Here is a 13,682-nt window from a genome sequence, read left to right as displayed (position 1 = left end):
TCCTCACTATGCTTCAAGACTAGAAGTAGGGTGGCTAAAAAAGAAAAAAGATAAGTTCAAGCTTTTTTTTGGGGGGGAGGGGGATGTGCTAATTGTTTCTGTTGATGCCCAGCCAATCTCATGTCACTTATGTCACCTTATCTGATGATAGAAGTTATTAAACTTGAATAATTGAAAGATTATACTAAAAATAAACAAACCATGTATTTTTTAGCCAAAAGTGGGGAAGACATTCTACAGGATAGGGCAAAAGTAGGTTTACAGTTGTTTGTATGAAAAATAATACAAATAATAAATAATATAAGAATAAACTGTTTCACATACAACTGCAAACCTACTTTTGCCCCACCCCATATATAGGGCTTTGAATGAAAATCTCAAACAGGGTATACTGTCTGGTAGTCACGTGAATATGTCTACCATAGCATCTGGCACACAGCAGATGCTCAGTAAATAACTGCTTTCTTATTTTAAAAGATGGAGGAGGGGAGGGCATGTAATTGAGAAGGGTTTAGTAGGAGACAGAAAAAAGGAACACCTCCACTCACCTATGAATTAGTGACAGGCCATGAAACTAAACATGAGAGAAAAACATCTTGCTGAAGTACAGAAGGTTCAAACTGGTGGCTCTTGAGCAAAATAGGAATGATGCACGGATTTGTTTTATCCACACAATAAAGTATGAATTTGTTGCAATACTTAAAAATCAGGAGACTTTACATATAAATCTTTATTTCTGGTTTCCCTTGAAAAAAACACACACAAACAAAAAAAACAGAGGCCCTCATGGCAACAATGGGCTAAAGCTGAGTCAAAGCTTCAGATGGAAGTCACTTAGATTTAGATGGGGTGGGCTCTCTAGTTGGTGACAGTCCTCACCACTCCCTATTGTATTTCTAGACCAATTCACTTATTTTTTGCCACTTGCCTTGCTACTGCTGGCATTAAGTGTGACTGTATAGTGAAAAGGGGTCTCTACTGAGAGCTCAAAAGTCTGGGTTTTAGTCCTAGCTCAGCTACAAAGTAATACATGTCTTAACTTTTGAACCTAACCTCTCTCAGCCTCAGTTTTCTCATCTGTAAAAGGAAGGTCTATACAAAATGATCTCTAATAGCTCTATGATTAGAATTCATATACAATGGTGGTAGTGAACATGGAGGAGACACAGAGTTGGCTCAGCCTATTTCATATTTTATTCCCTGAGTATGATTTCTTGAAATGTCCATTTCATTGTAAGGCTAATGAATACCTACTGAACCTGGGATAGTCTAAGATGAAGTACATGCTCTCTGGCACAATAGCTGGGTCCCTTTATGTGAAGTGACCAGTCTCACTATAATTGAAAGCCAGAAGGCTATTTTAGATAGATGGGTCACTTAGTGCCTTTCTTGACCATGTTCACTCCTATTATGGAAATTTTCAGATTTCTCTCTGGGATAGTTACCGAGCCTATGACTAAATGAAAAGTTCCAGAGCACAGAGCCTCAGGCCACGGGTGTTCTCAAAGTATACAAGAACAAGATCAAATATAAAGACCAATATAAGGAAAAGGTAGTCTTTGGAATTTGAAAGCAGCAAAAAAGATCCTGTCTAGACTAGTCAAAGACTGTACATGTCAGTCCTGCAGATCATACCGTAACCATCGCAGCTGCTGCTTTAGCCCTGGGTGTGCCAAGTCAGAGCCTATAAATCACCTTTGAGAGACATGTTCCAGGAATAAGACAGGAAGTTTGGCTTCCTGTGCCACACTTAAAAAGTATAAGCTCAGCAGCTTAGTTTCACTGAAAATCTATTTTTTAATTCATCCTCCTAAAGCCCCTAGAAGTTGAGCAGGAAACTGGTATTGATCAATCCTGATTTACAGTTAGAGAAGCTATAGGCCCAGAAAGCTAAAGCCCACACATTGAACAAAGTACTCAAGATTCACTTCAACAAATATTTATTGTGCCCTCACTATGTGCTAGACATTGGAGACAAGACAATGATGAATAGCTATACTTCTTAGTCCCCAAGGAGTGAAAACACCAGGCAAACATAAATCTCTGTATTTCCTATTCCCTAGGTTACATGCTTTTGATAATCTATATAGGGAATATGAACAGACTTTAAAGACTTTAAAACGGATCCAAAGTTAGATTCAATGACTTCGTATCCTCCTTTACCAAAGAAAACCACCCACCCTAACCAAAAAGCGATCCAGTTTGTCAGAGAGGATATAGTACCCATAAACTCTTTCTACAGGACAAAGTCACAAATAACAAATTAGTCAAATCTAAATAGGGAAAATCAAAAGCCATTCAGTGTTTATATCACTGTATATATCTGAAAGGCAAAAACAACTACATCTTGTCAATGTACATAACCAGGGCTATCACAAAATACCTTGTGTGGCTTTGTATGTGGCAATACCCGTCCCAGGGTATCTGGGGAAAACAGGTAATTATCTAGGTCACAGGTCTCAAACAGGGGCAATCCACTCCCCATCTTCCCCAGCAGACATCTGGCAATGCCTGGAGACATTTTTGTTTGAAGAGGCCAGGAATTCTATTAACTATCCTATGATGCACTGGACAATCCAGCACAACAAAGAATTATCTGACCAAAATGTTGATAGAGCTAAGGTTAAGAAACCATAGTCTAGGTGTTCTACATATTGATTAGACGCCTTTAGTCTGAGTCTTTTAAGGAATCCATGCACACAGGTTCTCACTATTAATATAGGAATTGAAAGAAAACACAACATCCATTCTCTTTACCTCTTTCACCTTTCCCTCAACCCATGTTTCTGGTAAAAAGCCTATAAACCATTACATTTAGTGCCTACTCTTTGTTGTTCAATTAAACAGGATCACATATGTACATAAAAGGTTGACAGAAGATGATAAGCAATAAAAGCAAGGAAGACAGGAACGAAGGAAGACAGGAAGAGAGAGAGGTGCTTGGTTATTATTTCCACAGCTAAACTAAACTAGATCAATCATTCTGCAGAGCAGACAATTACAATGGTCTGTTCTATCGTGAGTCTGTTTATCTCTAGAAATTGCCTCTTCCCAACCAAGAAACAATTGCCTATATAAAAAAAAAAGTCTTTAGCATTGTGGCCTCTCCAAGGGGACAATGCTTATATAACTGAGGCCACCTAGTGGTTTCAGGTGTGGATCACAGATAAGAGGCCCCAGGAATCCAACTTGAATATAAATTCTGACTTTGGATATATATTTTCTATTTACAAAAAGGGAAACCCCTAGCCTGGACAACTTAAAAGATATTGTCAATTTCTTTTGCATTCAACTCAATTCAACAAGTATTTATTATGCTCCTACTACATATACTAATCTTTAAGTTATTACATTGGGGAGCCTCTAGCAAACTCAATCTAGGAAGAGAAGTCCTAGCTACCTGTCTTCAAAAAGCAGGGACTTCACAGGTTCTCAAAGAACTGTTTCTTTTATGCCCAAGGCCCACAAGTAACTTTAAAGAGATGGAGTACAGCATGCGAATTACATGTCAAAATTTGAAATAGTTGATGGACTCAAAGAGAACACTAAACATTAGCAGGAGAATAGGTTTCTCTTTTGCCAATCTAAATGTGAAATAGCAATAAGATTTGTTGTAGTTGAGAAAAAATCCATTTGTTTATTTGATTATCTTTATATTTGTCTTTATTCAGCTTGGTTACTCAGACCAGTCCAACAGGTCCACTCACTGACACCCACTTCAGAACTTCTATAGCTAAGACAGACAGTCAAGAATGCAAGCATGTTTTTAAACTGCCAGCTCTAAGTCAATATCAGTATCTCCATTCCCAGTGAGACTGTGAAAAGGCTGGAAACTCACAGCTTGGGTTCTCCTTCCCAGTTGTGATGCTGGCAATAAAAAGAAAAAGAGTCAGCATCTGGCTTCCTCTCAAACAAAGCTGCTCACCCCATTTCATCCAAGAAAAAGATACCATCCCAAGGGGCCATTCAGGATATATGTCCCTTGGATGGTACTTAGGGTGTTTCATTCATCACTGTATTTTTTATTGATACCAAAAAAAAGTCTCTTTTTTTGGCAGGCTAATTTTCCATGGACTTCCTCCTTTCTTTTGAAGCAAAACATTCTTAGAATCTTAAAATCTGATCACAAACTTGGCAGACCTAGATTGCTCAGAACCATATTGTGGCCAGCCTTAGTTAATGGTATATGCCTCATGTTACTCAATGGCAGCCCTGATGAAGAAACTCACTACTAAGCCAGAACATCCTCAGACACTTACTGTTTCCCCTCAGTTGTTTCTGACATGATGCTAAAGAGAAATAAAGATCAGTACAGAAACAGCAATTTGTGAGGAAAGCAAGAGTGTGGGATGCAGGAAGCAGAAAGTACTTACCTGGTCACGATCTCCTGCAAAACAGCAGCTTTTCATGGTACAAGAGTTGAAGTAACCCTGATTGTCAAACTGGAACACAGGCAGGCGGGAGTGGATGTCATAGAGCACAGGGGGCAGGCGACGCCGCAGGGCCAGGAGCTGGGTCCCATTGCTATTGAATCGCACACTCATGGCACTTTGAAGGGATAGGTTGCCACCATAGCGTAGGAGAGAACTAGAAGGCACAAAGCACAGGGATCGGGCATAAGACAGGCTGGACAAGAGTCTGCAAAACTCACTGTACTTATTTCTTCCCAACATGTGCCCAGGTTCCTGTCAAACTTGTACATTTGAATTTCAACAGAAAGGTATTTCTACGGAATAGGCATGAAGGTAATAATGAGGGTAGGAGAGGTACCTTGATTACATTAAAGCAAGTTATTTAATCTGCCAGTTCCCTTTTTCAATCTCCAAAAGATGAATTACCACTAAGTTTACAGGACAAGGATAACATAAGCATCTTGAAAGAAGAGACATATTAAAATAATTGTTATTTCATTTACCAAGCTAACTACAGAATCAGATAGTCCATCAAGGCCCTGGGAGGTATGCTGTGTCCACACTAACTGGCTAACCATAGACGGTATTTAAGGGATATATTTATCATTCGTATTAGAGACATAAGAACTATTAGAAAGAATAACAAATGCTTTATAGTTAATTCTGAATATTTGTCAATAATAATCACTTTATTACTTATCTTTGTCAATTTTTAATCTGTTCACAGAAGACTTTTATATTCTATATGGCATGACTCAATAGTAAATAATAAAGAAAAAATTTTAATTAAATGCAGAGCAAGCAGTTACAACTGGGAAAACAAGAGGACTTGTTTCCCTTTACCATATACATTAACTAGATTCTGCTTTTGGGACTTTATATTGAGAACAGGAGATACTATTTGTAAGTCACTTCAAAAGCAATTATTTGGAGCTTGAAAATATCTCCTATGAAGAGGCAAAAAGAAATACTACCAAGAGAGATTTAATATTGAAAGAAGATAACACACTTTCTTTTCCTTTATTTTTGTTTAAGAGAGTGATGGGGAAATTAAGAGATCAAGGAAGGTGATGTCCCATGGGGAAAACAGCCTCTGAAATAACAGTGCAAAGACAACTGCCAACCTGGTCTGATCATAAAAACAGTCTACACCACCACTAGCCTGTGAGTACTGTTTCCCCCAAAAGAGTCTTCTCACCTGAGGGAAGAATGCTCTGGTACTCCGGTTATGTGTGGAAACAAGTCTTGGGCAAACAGACTTAATTCTCATGATTGGAATGGCAGGAAAGAGAGAAGACTTAGAAAGATTCCTAGAACTCCAAACATCAAGAAGCCTGGTACCCCTGCAGGCCCCAACTAATAATCCCTGCAGAGAAATGTTCTTATAATGGTCCTAAACACAGGCCACAGTCACTCACATACAGAGAATGAATGACGGCTGTTAGAGCTCAGGCATTTCCTTTACAGGGTGCCCTAGCTCCTAGAGACATGTGGTGTTATCTAAACACTGAGCTTGAAAACAATGAGAGGCTTTCAATTCAAGATCAGCATAGAGTGTGCAAATAAACCAGCATCTGTAGGACTGAAGAGGAGTTGAGGGTGGAAACAAGACTCAACAAAAAGAAACTTGGCCAGCTCCACCAGCCATAGCAGCAGGGGTTTGCATCAGCTCAGGCATCCCTGACAGGAAAGCTGGGGCCTCTGGCAAACGCCTTTTCCATCTGTTAACAGGGACTTCCTCTGCAGATTCTAGTCAGGCCTGTAGGAGTCTGCCCAGGACAGGAATCTGGGCCCATCCCATCTCTAAACTCTTTGACCTACATTTGCAATCTGGCCACTCCACAGGGTTCTTAGGGAAAGTCACTAACTTTTTTCTTGCCTATGCTTTGCTTCTGAGCAGGGAAATCCTGTTTCTCACACAGAGAGGGTAGGTACATAGGAATCTTGCTCCCAGAGTGTTTAGGGTAGTGTTCAGAGCAGCAGCTACTAAAACTGAGTACTTCATGTTTGGGTACAAAATTCAATTCCTTCCAGAGGGATGAAATGACGCCAGAAATCCAGAAAGTAAACTACGTTAATGGTAATTTCTAGGCAGGGGTTCTGCAGCTGGCTCCTCTTCATGAGAATGGTAAGCACAATCTAGTTCATCAGAAAGAAAAGGCTTAGAAGCAGTTTGCTCTCACAGTCACAGTATAATGTGAAAGATCCTGTTGTTTTCGGTTCTAAGTAACGTGCATGAGAAATCAACTGGGACTTTTAAAAAACGTAGATTCTCAGGTTCCACCCCCAAATATTCTAATTCAGTGATTTTCAACCTTTTCATCTCTTGGTGCACATAAGCTAATTACTAAAATTCTATAGCATGCCAAAAAATATATTATGTTTTTTTGCCAATCTGACAAAAAAGAAGGGTATAATTTTGATTTACAAAAAATAATAACAAAAGTAATTACCTACCCTTTTTGTTTCAAAGTGACTTTTAAAAAAAAAAATCTTTATTGATTTCAGAGAGAGGAAAGGAGGAGGAGAGAGACAGAAACATCAATGATGAGAGAGTCATTGATTGAGCCCGCAACCCGGGCATGTGCCCTGACCGGGAATCGAACCCCGATAGTCTGGATCCTAGGTCGACACTCAACCGCTGAGCCACGTCCAGCCGGACAAAGTGACTTTTATTTTTAAAAAATATGTTTTATTGATGTCAGAGAGAGGAATGGAGAGGAAGAGATAGAAACATTAATGAAGAGAGAGTCATCGATTGGCTGCCTCCTGCACACTCCCTACTGGGGATCAAGCCCACCACCTGGGCATGTGCCATGACCAGGTACCAAACCTTGACCTCTTGGTTCATAGGTCAACGCTCAACCACTTAGCCACACCAGCCAAGCTCCAAAGTGACTTTTAAAAATCAGGTGCCTATACTTGTCAAGGGTTTCTGGTACCAATAATTAACCAATCAGATGCAACCTTATTATGCAACATGACCAATAAAATGCAACCCTATTATGTGGCCTAGATATTTATGGTTCAAGACAGGGCATTCACACCTGATGGCTACTGTGTTGGCTGTTGTCATTTCTTTAATTTAACAATCTAAGGGAAAAGAGGTTAGTGCCCTTGACTAAATAGTCAGGTATTGCATGTTTTAAACATTCTTATGGGGTACATTGGTTGAAAAAATTGCTTTCCTAATTCAATCTGAGAAGTGGGCCCAGGAATCTTAATTTAACAAGCAATCCAAATTATCTGTGATGAATATGACTTTTGAACCACACTTTGAGAAACATGATTCCATTTTAGAATTTTGGAGGAGAGAGAGTGGGGGACATTGGGGGAGAAGCCAGGTGAAGAGAAATATTACCAAAGGCTCAATGAAAAGCTAACCATACTATAAGGCACTTATTACAGCCCCATGTCTATTAACAGAGAGAACTCCAATTCCTTTTAAGATTGGAGTTCCACTCCACCAACAATGCCTGAAATGTTTTTTCCCTGTCCTCAACACATTCCCTGAAGGAGAAGTTTCTCATTTTCTCTTGGAGAACTGAGGCTACTTGTATATAACAAGAATGCCTCAATCCTGACTTGCTTTCTGGACTCTTGATCTTAATAACAGAGATGCCACTATCTCCACTCCTCCAGAGAAATGGCCACCATTACACACCCAAATGAGATGAGCAGTATCCTGAAAGGACTACCAACAAGTTAAAATGAGTTCAAATCAAAATATACCTATAAAAACTATAAGCAATAAATCTATTCCCAACCTATCTTCAACCAAGGATTTGCCATAAAATGCAGTAAGAATGGGGTAGGAGGTGATCAAGGGTCAGCACACAAAAGACCCAGAACATCAGGAAGATATCTCTCACTGGCGTAGTTTCCTGTTTTTACGCACATACACACACACGCACACACCCCTTTATTGCTTGAATGGAATAAAAAGAACATTCAAAAAAGTACTTGGCCGAGGCTAAAGCCTTGGAACCAAAGAGAAACAAGCTGAGGCTGTTTCGAGGGAAAGTGACTGGAGTATCCTGTCCAGCAACACAAGACAGAGCATCCATAAAGGTTCCCAGATAAGGCTCCACAGACCTAGATTTCCCTAAGTCCATGATTAAACAATTCATCTGATGGTGCCAATAAGATTTTCTAAAGCCTACTGGCATGAATTTCCTCCTCATTTCTGTGTGAAAGTTTCATAAGACCTGTGAAATGCTTGGAGACAATAGGCACTGCTATTCCAAATCACAGATATCAGAACTGGTATCGTACAACCAGGGAGGCAAAATCAAGGTCTACAGGAGGGGGACAATCTCTTCCTTCCAGCTTCTGCTTTAGGAAAAGATGACCTATAAAGAATATGGATCATTTTGTACTTCCTATAACACAACCCATAGAAAGAGAAATCTGAGATGACATTAGAATTAGGTAAAAAGTGAACAAGTTCAGGGAGTCTCAGCCCATACCAGTTCCATTCAAGTGTGTTCAGAGTCCCAATAATCCCTTAACCATTTCTTTTATATTAGTTTGTTCTAATACAATCCTCAGTTCCAAGATTGAGAAACTTCTCTAGAGGAAACCAGAACTGTTGGACAACCACCCTAAAAAAGACATTGTGATCTGTGATTAGACAAACTTACTTTCCTCAGAACATGATTCATTGCCAAGCCTCTCTGGCTTGAAATATAGATATAGGTTCCATGTATATGGTAAAATTTCCTTCCCTTTTTGAACATCCAGAAATTTAAGTTTGCCTGCTAGAGTGGCTCAGTTGGTTGAGCATTGTCCTGTACATTGAAAGGTTGCCCGTTTGATTGCCCGTCAGGGCACATACCTGGGTTTGGGGTTTGATCCCTGGTCGGGACACATATGGAAGGCAACCGATTGATGTTTCTCTGTCACATCGATGTATCTCTCCCTCGGTCGCTCTCCCTCCCCTCTCTCTAAGCATATTCTTGGGTGACGATTAAAAAAAAAAAAGAAAAAAAGACTAAACAGTGCTTTTATGCAAACTTATATTCTGTAACAAAGTCATTAAAAAAAAGAAAACAAAAATTTAAGTTTGACTGGGGTCAGTAAAGGCCTTGACTAAATTTCTGAGGAAAAGATCTTTACATTATCAAATGGCATATCCAGGTCCTCTACAAAGCAAACATGGATGATAGGCATCGTGGTGCTTCTAATCACCATCTTCCAGAACAGGGACATCCCCAAATTTGAAGAACTATAGTCCAAGTTTTTGCCTTTGTCCCAAAGATACCAAGAGCCATGCAGAAGTAACCAAGATCTCAAAATGAATTAAAAAGCAGTGCTATAACAGACTGTTCTAGAACACTCATGAATTTCCCACAGAATTAGAGACTCAACATTAAGTCATCTCAGTTAATCAGATGGCCTGGCTTATTCAAAACATCCCTTTACCCCAAGCTACAGAAAATAGAGAGCTTTCATAAACAGCCATTTAAATCTTCATCTTAAAACTATTCCTGGTTCTGCCTTCTGAAAGATGTGACATAGCATCAGCCCTGACCTCACACTGTATAAAACTGGAGAGGGAGAGTTTAATGAATAGTGGTTGGCAGGAGCAATAAAAAAGCAAGAGGAAGGAGGGAGACCGAGATGATGTCAGTTGCTACAGCAACAGTTAACAGCACAGGAGTGGGTGGGTATATAGGCAGGTAAAAAGGCAGCCCCTGATGGCAGGAAAAGAAACTGGGGTGAGTGTGCTGACTATTAGGGTACATAAGGCCACAAAGCTAGAGAAATGTTAAAGAATAAAGAGGCACACTCTGGAAAAAATTCTAAGCAGAAGAGGGTCTGAAAACAAAAACCTCAATTTGGTACTTCTATTAAGAACCCTTATACAAAAACAAGAGAAGAGGGGAATATAAAGGAAAGGAAGAGAAGGCCAAACTGCTGCTGCTGAGATGTGATTATAGGAAGACAGCCTGTTTCATACAGAGCCACTCACTGTGAATGTGTCCAAAATCCAAAGTCACCTCTAGTTGGCAGCAATATAAATGTCTTAAAATAACAGCTTTCAAACTGTTTTATAGTAATCCTTTGTAATAAGTACATTTTAATAGTGCATCCTTGTATACCCACATTTATTTAGCACAAATTCATTAAATAATACTTACTAACTACTATATGCAATGCATTGATTTTTTTTTATTCTATACTTGTTATCTAATAAATACTTGTGACATCTAAATTAATTTCATGACCCACTGGATCAATGAAAGAGCTTCTACCTTTTCTCCTTTCTTCCATTCTTGGGCCCATGCTTCAGTTTATCCTGAACAAAACAGCCAGAGCGATGCTGAACCACAGTCAGATCACATCATTACTTTGCTGAATATCTTCCAGTGGCTTCCCCATTGCAACCAGAGTAAAAACCAAGTTCCTTACAACGCGAACAAGGCCTCAGACAATCCCTTCCTATTCTTATCCCTTATGTCTCTGACTCCACCTCCTAGAGCTTACCTCATTCTACTTCAACCACATGATGCCTCCCTACTGTTCCTAGAACAAGTCAGGCACACTTCTGCTTCAGGGCCTTTGCACTTGAAGATCCTGCAGCCCAGGATGGTTTTCCCCAGATATGAACATGTATCATTCACTTACCTCTTAATTCCTTTTTTTTTTTTAAATATATCTTTATTGATTTCAGAGAGAGGAAGGGAGAGAGAGAGAGAGAGAGAAACATCAATGATGAGAGAGTCACTGATCGGCTGCCTCCTGCACACCCCCGACTGGGGATGGAGCCCGAAACCCAGGCATGTGCCCTGACCGGGAATTGAACCCCAATCTCCTGGATCCTAGGTCGATGCTCAACCGCTGACCGCTGAGCCACGCCTGGCTGGACTACCTCTTAATTCCTGATACCCTATGCAAAAATGCAACTTCCCCAATATTCCTGGTCTCCTTTCCCGCTTTGCTTTTCTGTACTACATGAATCACCACCTTACATACCCCATATTATATTTTATTTGTTTCTTCTTTGTCCTTTTCCGCTAGACAATGAGCTTTTATATCTATTCCCTGTGTACCCCAAGTGATTAAACAGTGCCAGACACACATAGGCATTCAATAAGTAGCTATTAAATGCATGATCTAACGGATCATGAGCAGCAGTTTGAAAAACCCTGACTTAGAACATTAAAAACAACAAACAAAAAAACAACGAAAAACAGGCTCCACCAAGGTTCATATGGCTCCTGATATCTGTCTGCCCACAAAACCTAATCTTGAGAGACAAGCAGCAGAGCTGCATAAAATCAGAGAAATAGCAGGAGGCTTGGAGATCATGGAGTCAATGTCCTCTTTCACAGGCAAAGAACCATGGCCCAGAAGGTAAAATGACTTGCCAATGACCACTCAGCTCTCCACCTCTTCATGTGACACTGCTATACATACTTCAAGTGAGTTAAATTCATCTGCCTACTAATAAGAAGGAAGAGTTTCGTAAACAGGATTCTTAATTATATCTTGTATATAATTTGCAGAATAAAAGTTCAAAAGAAAAATTAGTAATTAAATTTAGTAAGTCAATTACAAGTTAAAAAATAAAAACTCACCCTAGCCAGTTTTGCTCAGTGGTTAGAGCATCAGCCCGAGGACTGAAGGGTCCCGGGTTCAATTCCAGCCAAGGGTATGTAACTCGGTTTCAGGCTCTTCCCCTTCAGGGCATATGCAGGAGGCAACCAATGTGTTTCTCTCTCTCCCTCTCTCTCTCTCTCTCTGAAAAGCAATGGAGAAAAAAAAAATACCCTCGGTTAGGATTAAAAATAAATAAATAAATAAGTAAATAAATAAATAAAACTCATCTATCGGGTTTCAGAAAGCAACCAGTTAATTTTGTAGCTTTTGAATACATTACATGTCCTACCCAGTTATATTTAAAAAACAGATAATGATAAACATTTGGAGTGATGGATATACTGAGACCAACAAGAAGATATAATTTGACTGATAGGGTTTAGGTACTTTTAGGTACTTTCAATTTTTTTATATCTTCCATTTTATTTTCCAAGTTTTTCTATAATGAACATGAACTTCTATAATCAGAAGAGAATTTGTTATTTTAAAATGCCACCTCACACATACTCCCTCTTTAACGATGGACCACAGAAGACAGCTTTGGGAAGAACAAGAGGAGGGCATTTAAAGACTTCCTTAATGGAAACTTCAAATAATATTTTGCCCCACAGGATTCTGGTGCAGATGCTAAATTTGAAACTAAATCATTACTTTAAATTCATATAATGATTGTTAAATCAAAATTTTCAAAGGACTGAAAATTTCAGTGTCCCTCACCATTCTTCTCAATGAGGGCAAATAATAGCCCTCTCCTTTGATAGGTTTTTAAGTACTAAACAGGCCTTGATTAGCAATGGACACAGCCACCAGGTTAGGTCTGAAACTACCTTCAGTTTGATCTACCATCTCACTTCCAAAGCACCCATAAAAAAGCAGCAAAGTTGTATTATTAGGGGGGGAAAACAGATTCAAAACACAAAATATTTTATGCAGAATCCAGAAACATTAGCAATGTTCTTGGAAAATCTTCCATACGTGGGTATAATTCATGGATAAAAGAAGCCAAGATTATTGAGAGTTTAGTCCCAATCTAAACTATGTGGCTAACAATAGATAAAATATAAGTGGTCAAACCTGTGATTGCAAAATAAAAAGTTCAAACTATAACTTCACTGAAGGAGTTATATCACAATAGATATCCTGGAAGAAGCAACAAGTTCTTCATTAAATTTAATATCTAAAATGTGCTTCCATTGTATTATCTAATCCTTACAATAATCCTATAAGGCAGATAGTGGGGGTATCACTATTCTCATTTCACAATGGAAGAGACCATGGTCCTACGCAGTTATATGACTTGGCCCTGACTACACAATAGATAAGCAGCAGAAACAGGAAAAGCAAGTTTTTTCCTGTTCCTTGATTCAACAAGATTTGACAGAATACACTGCAGAGATGGATTATTTCATCTGGCCAACAGAAAGGTGTCAGATGACAACGCATCAGGGCCAGAAGGTTTCATCTAAGTCATTCACTTCACACTCTTCCCTGTGGTTCAGTAACTCATTTATCCATGCAGGCATTTAATGAACAAACATTTATTGACTACCTAACTATTCCAGGTACTATGCTAGGCACATGGATTCAAAGATGAAATAAGATGAAGAAGAAACCCTCAAAGACAATGAGGGACAAGAAAACCATTAGTTTCCTTCTATAACATAA

The 13,682-nt window shown here is 39.2% G+C and overlaps 1 protein-coding gene across 2 annotated transcripts in view; it reads right to left on the bottom strand.

Annotated features, from left to right (window-relative positions):
• DCAF5 (DDB1 and CUL4 associated factor 5) overlaps nucleotides 1-13,682 on the bottom strand; it is a 91,550-nt gene that overhangs the window by 39,082 nt on the left and 38,786 nt on the right. For both annotated transcript variants that reach the window (XM_016223817.2, XM_016223818.2), the window contains exon 6: nucleotides 4,374-4,587. In XM_016223817.2, coding sequence (XP_016079303.2) covers nucleotides 4,374-4,587 — 214 coding nt within the window. The remainder of the gene's footprint in view (nucleotides 1-4,373; nucleotides 4,588-13,682) is intronic.

The sequence above is a fragment of the Miniopterus natalensis genome, chromosome 1 (assembly GCF_054644295.1).
Source record: "Miniopterus natalensis isolate mMinNat1 chromosome 1, mMinNat1.hap1, whole genome shotgun sequence".
In the NCBI taxonomy this organism is placed as follows: Eukaryota; Metazoa; Chordata; class Mammalia; order Chiroptera; family Miniopteridae; genus Miniopterus; species Miniopterus natalensis.
Note: the sequence above shows the minus strand (reverse complement) of the source record. Positions and strands in the feature narration are given on the sequence as shown.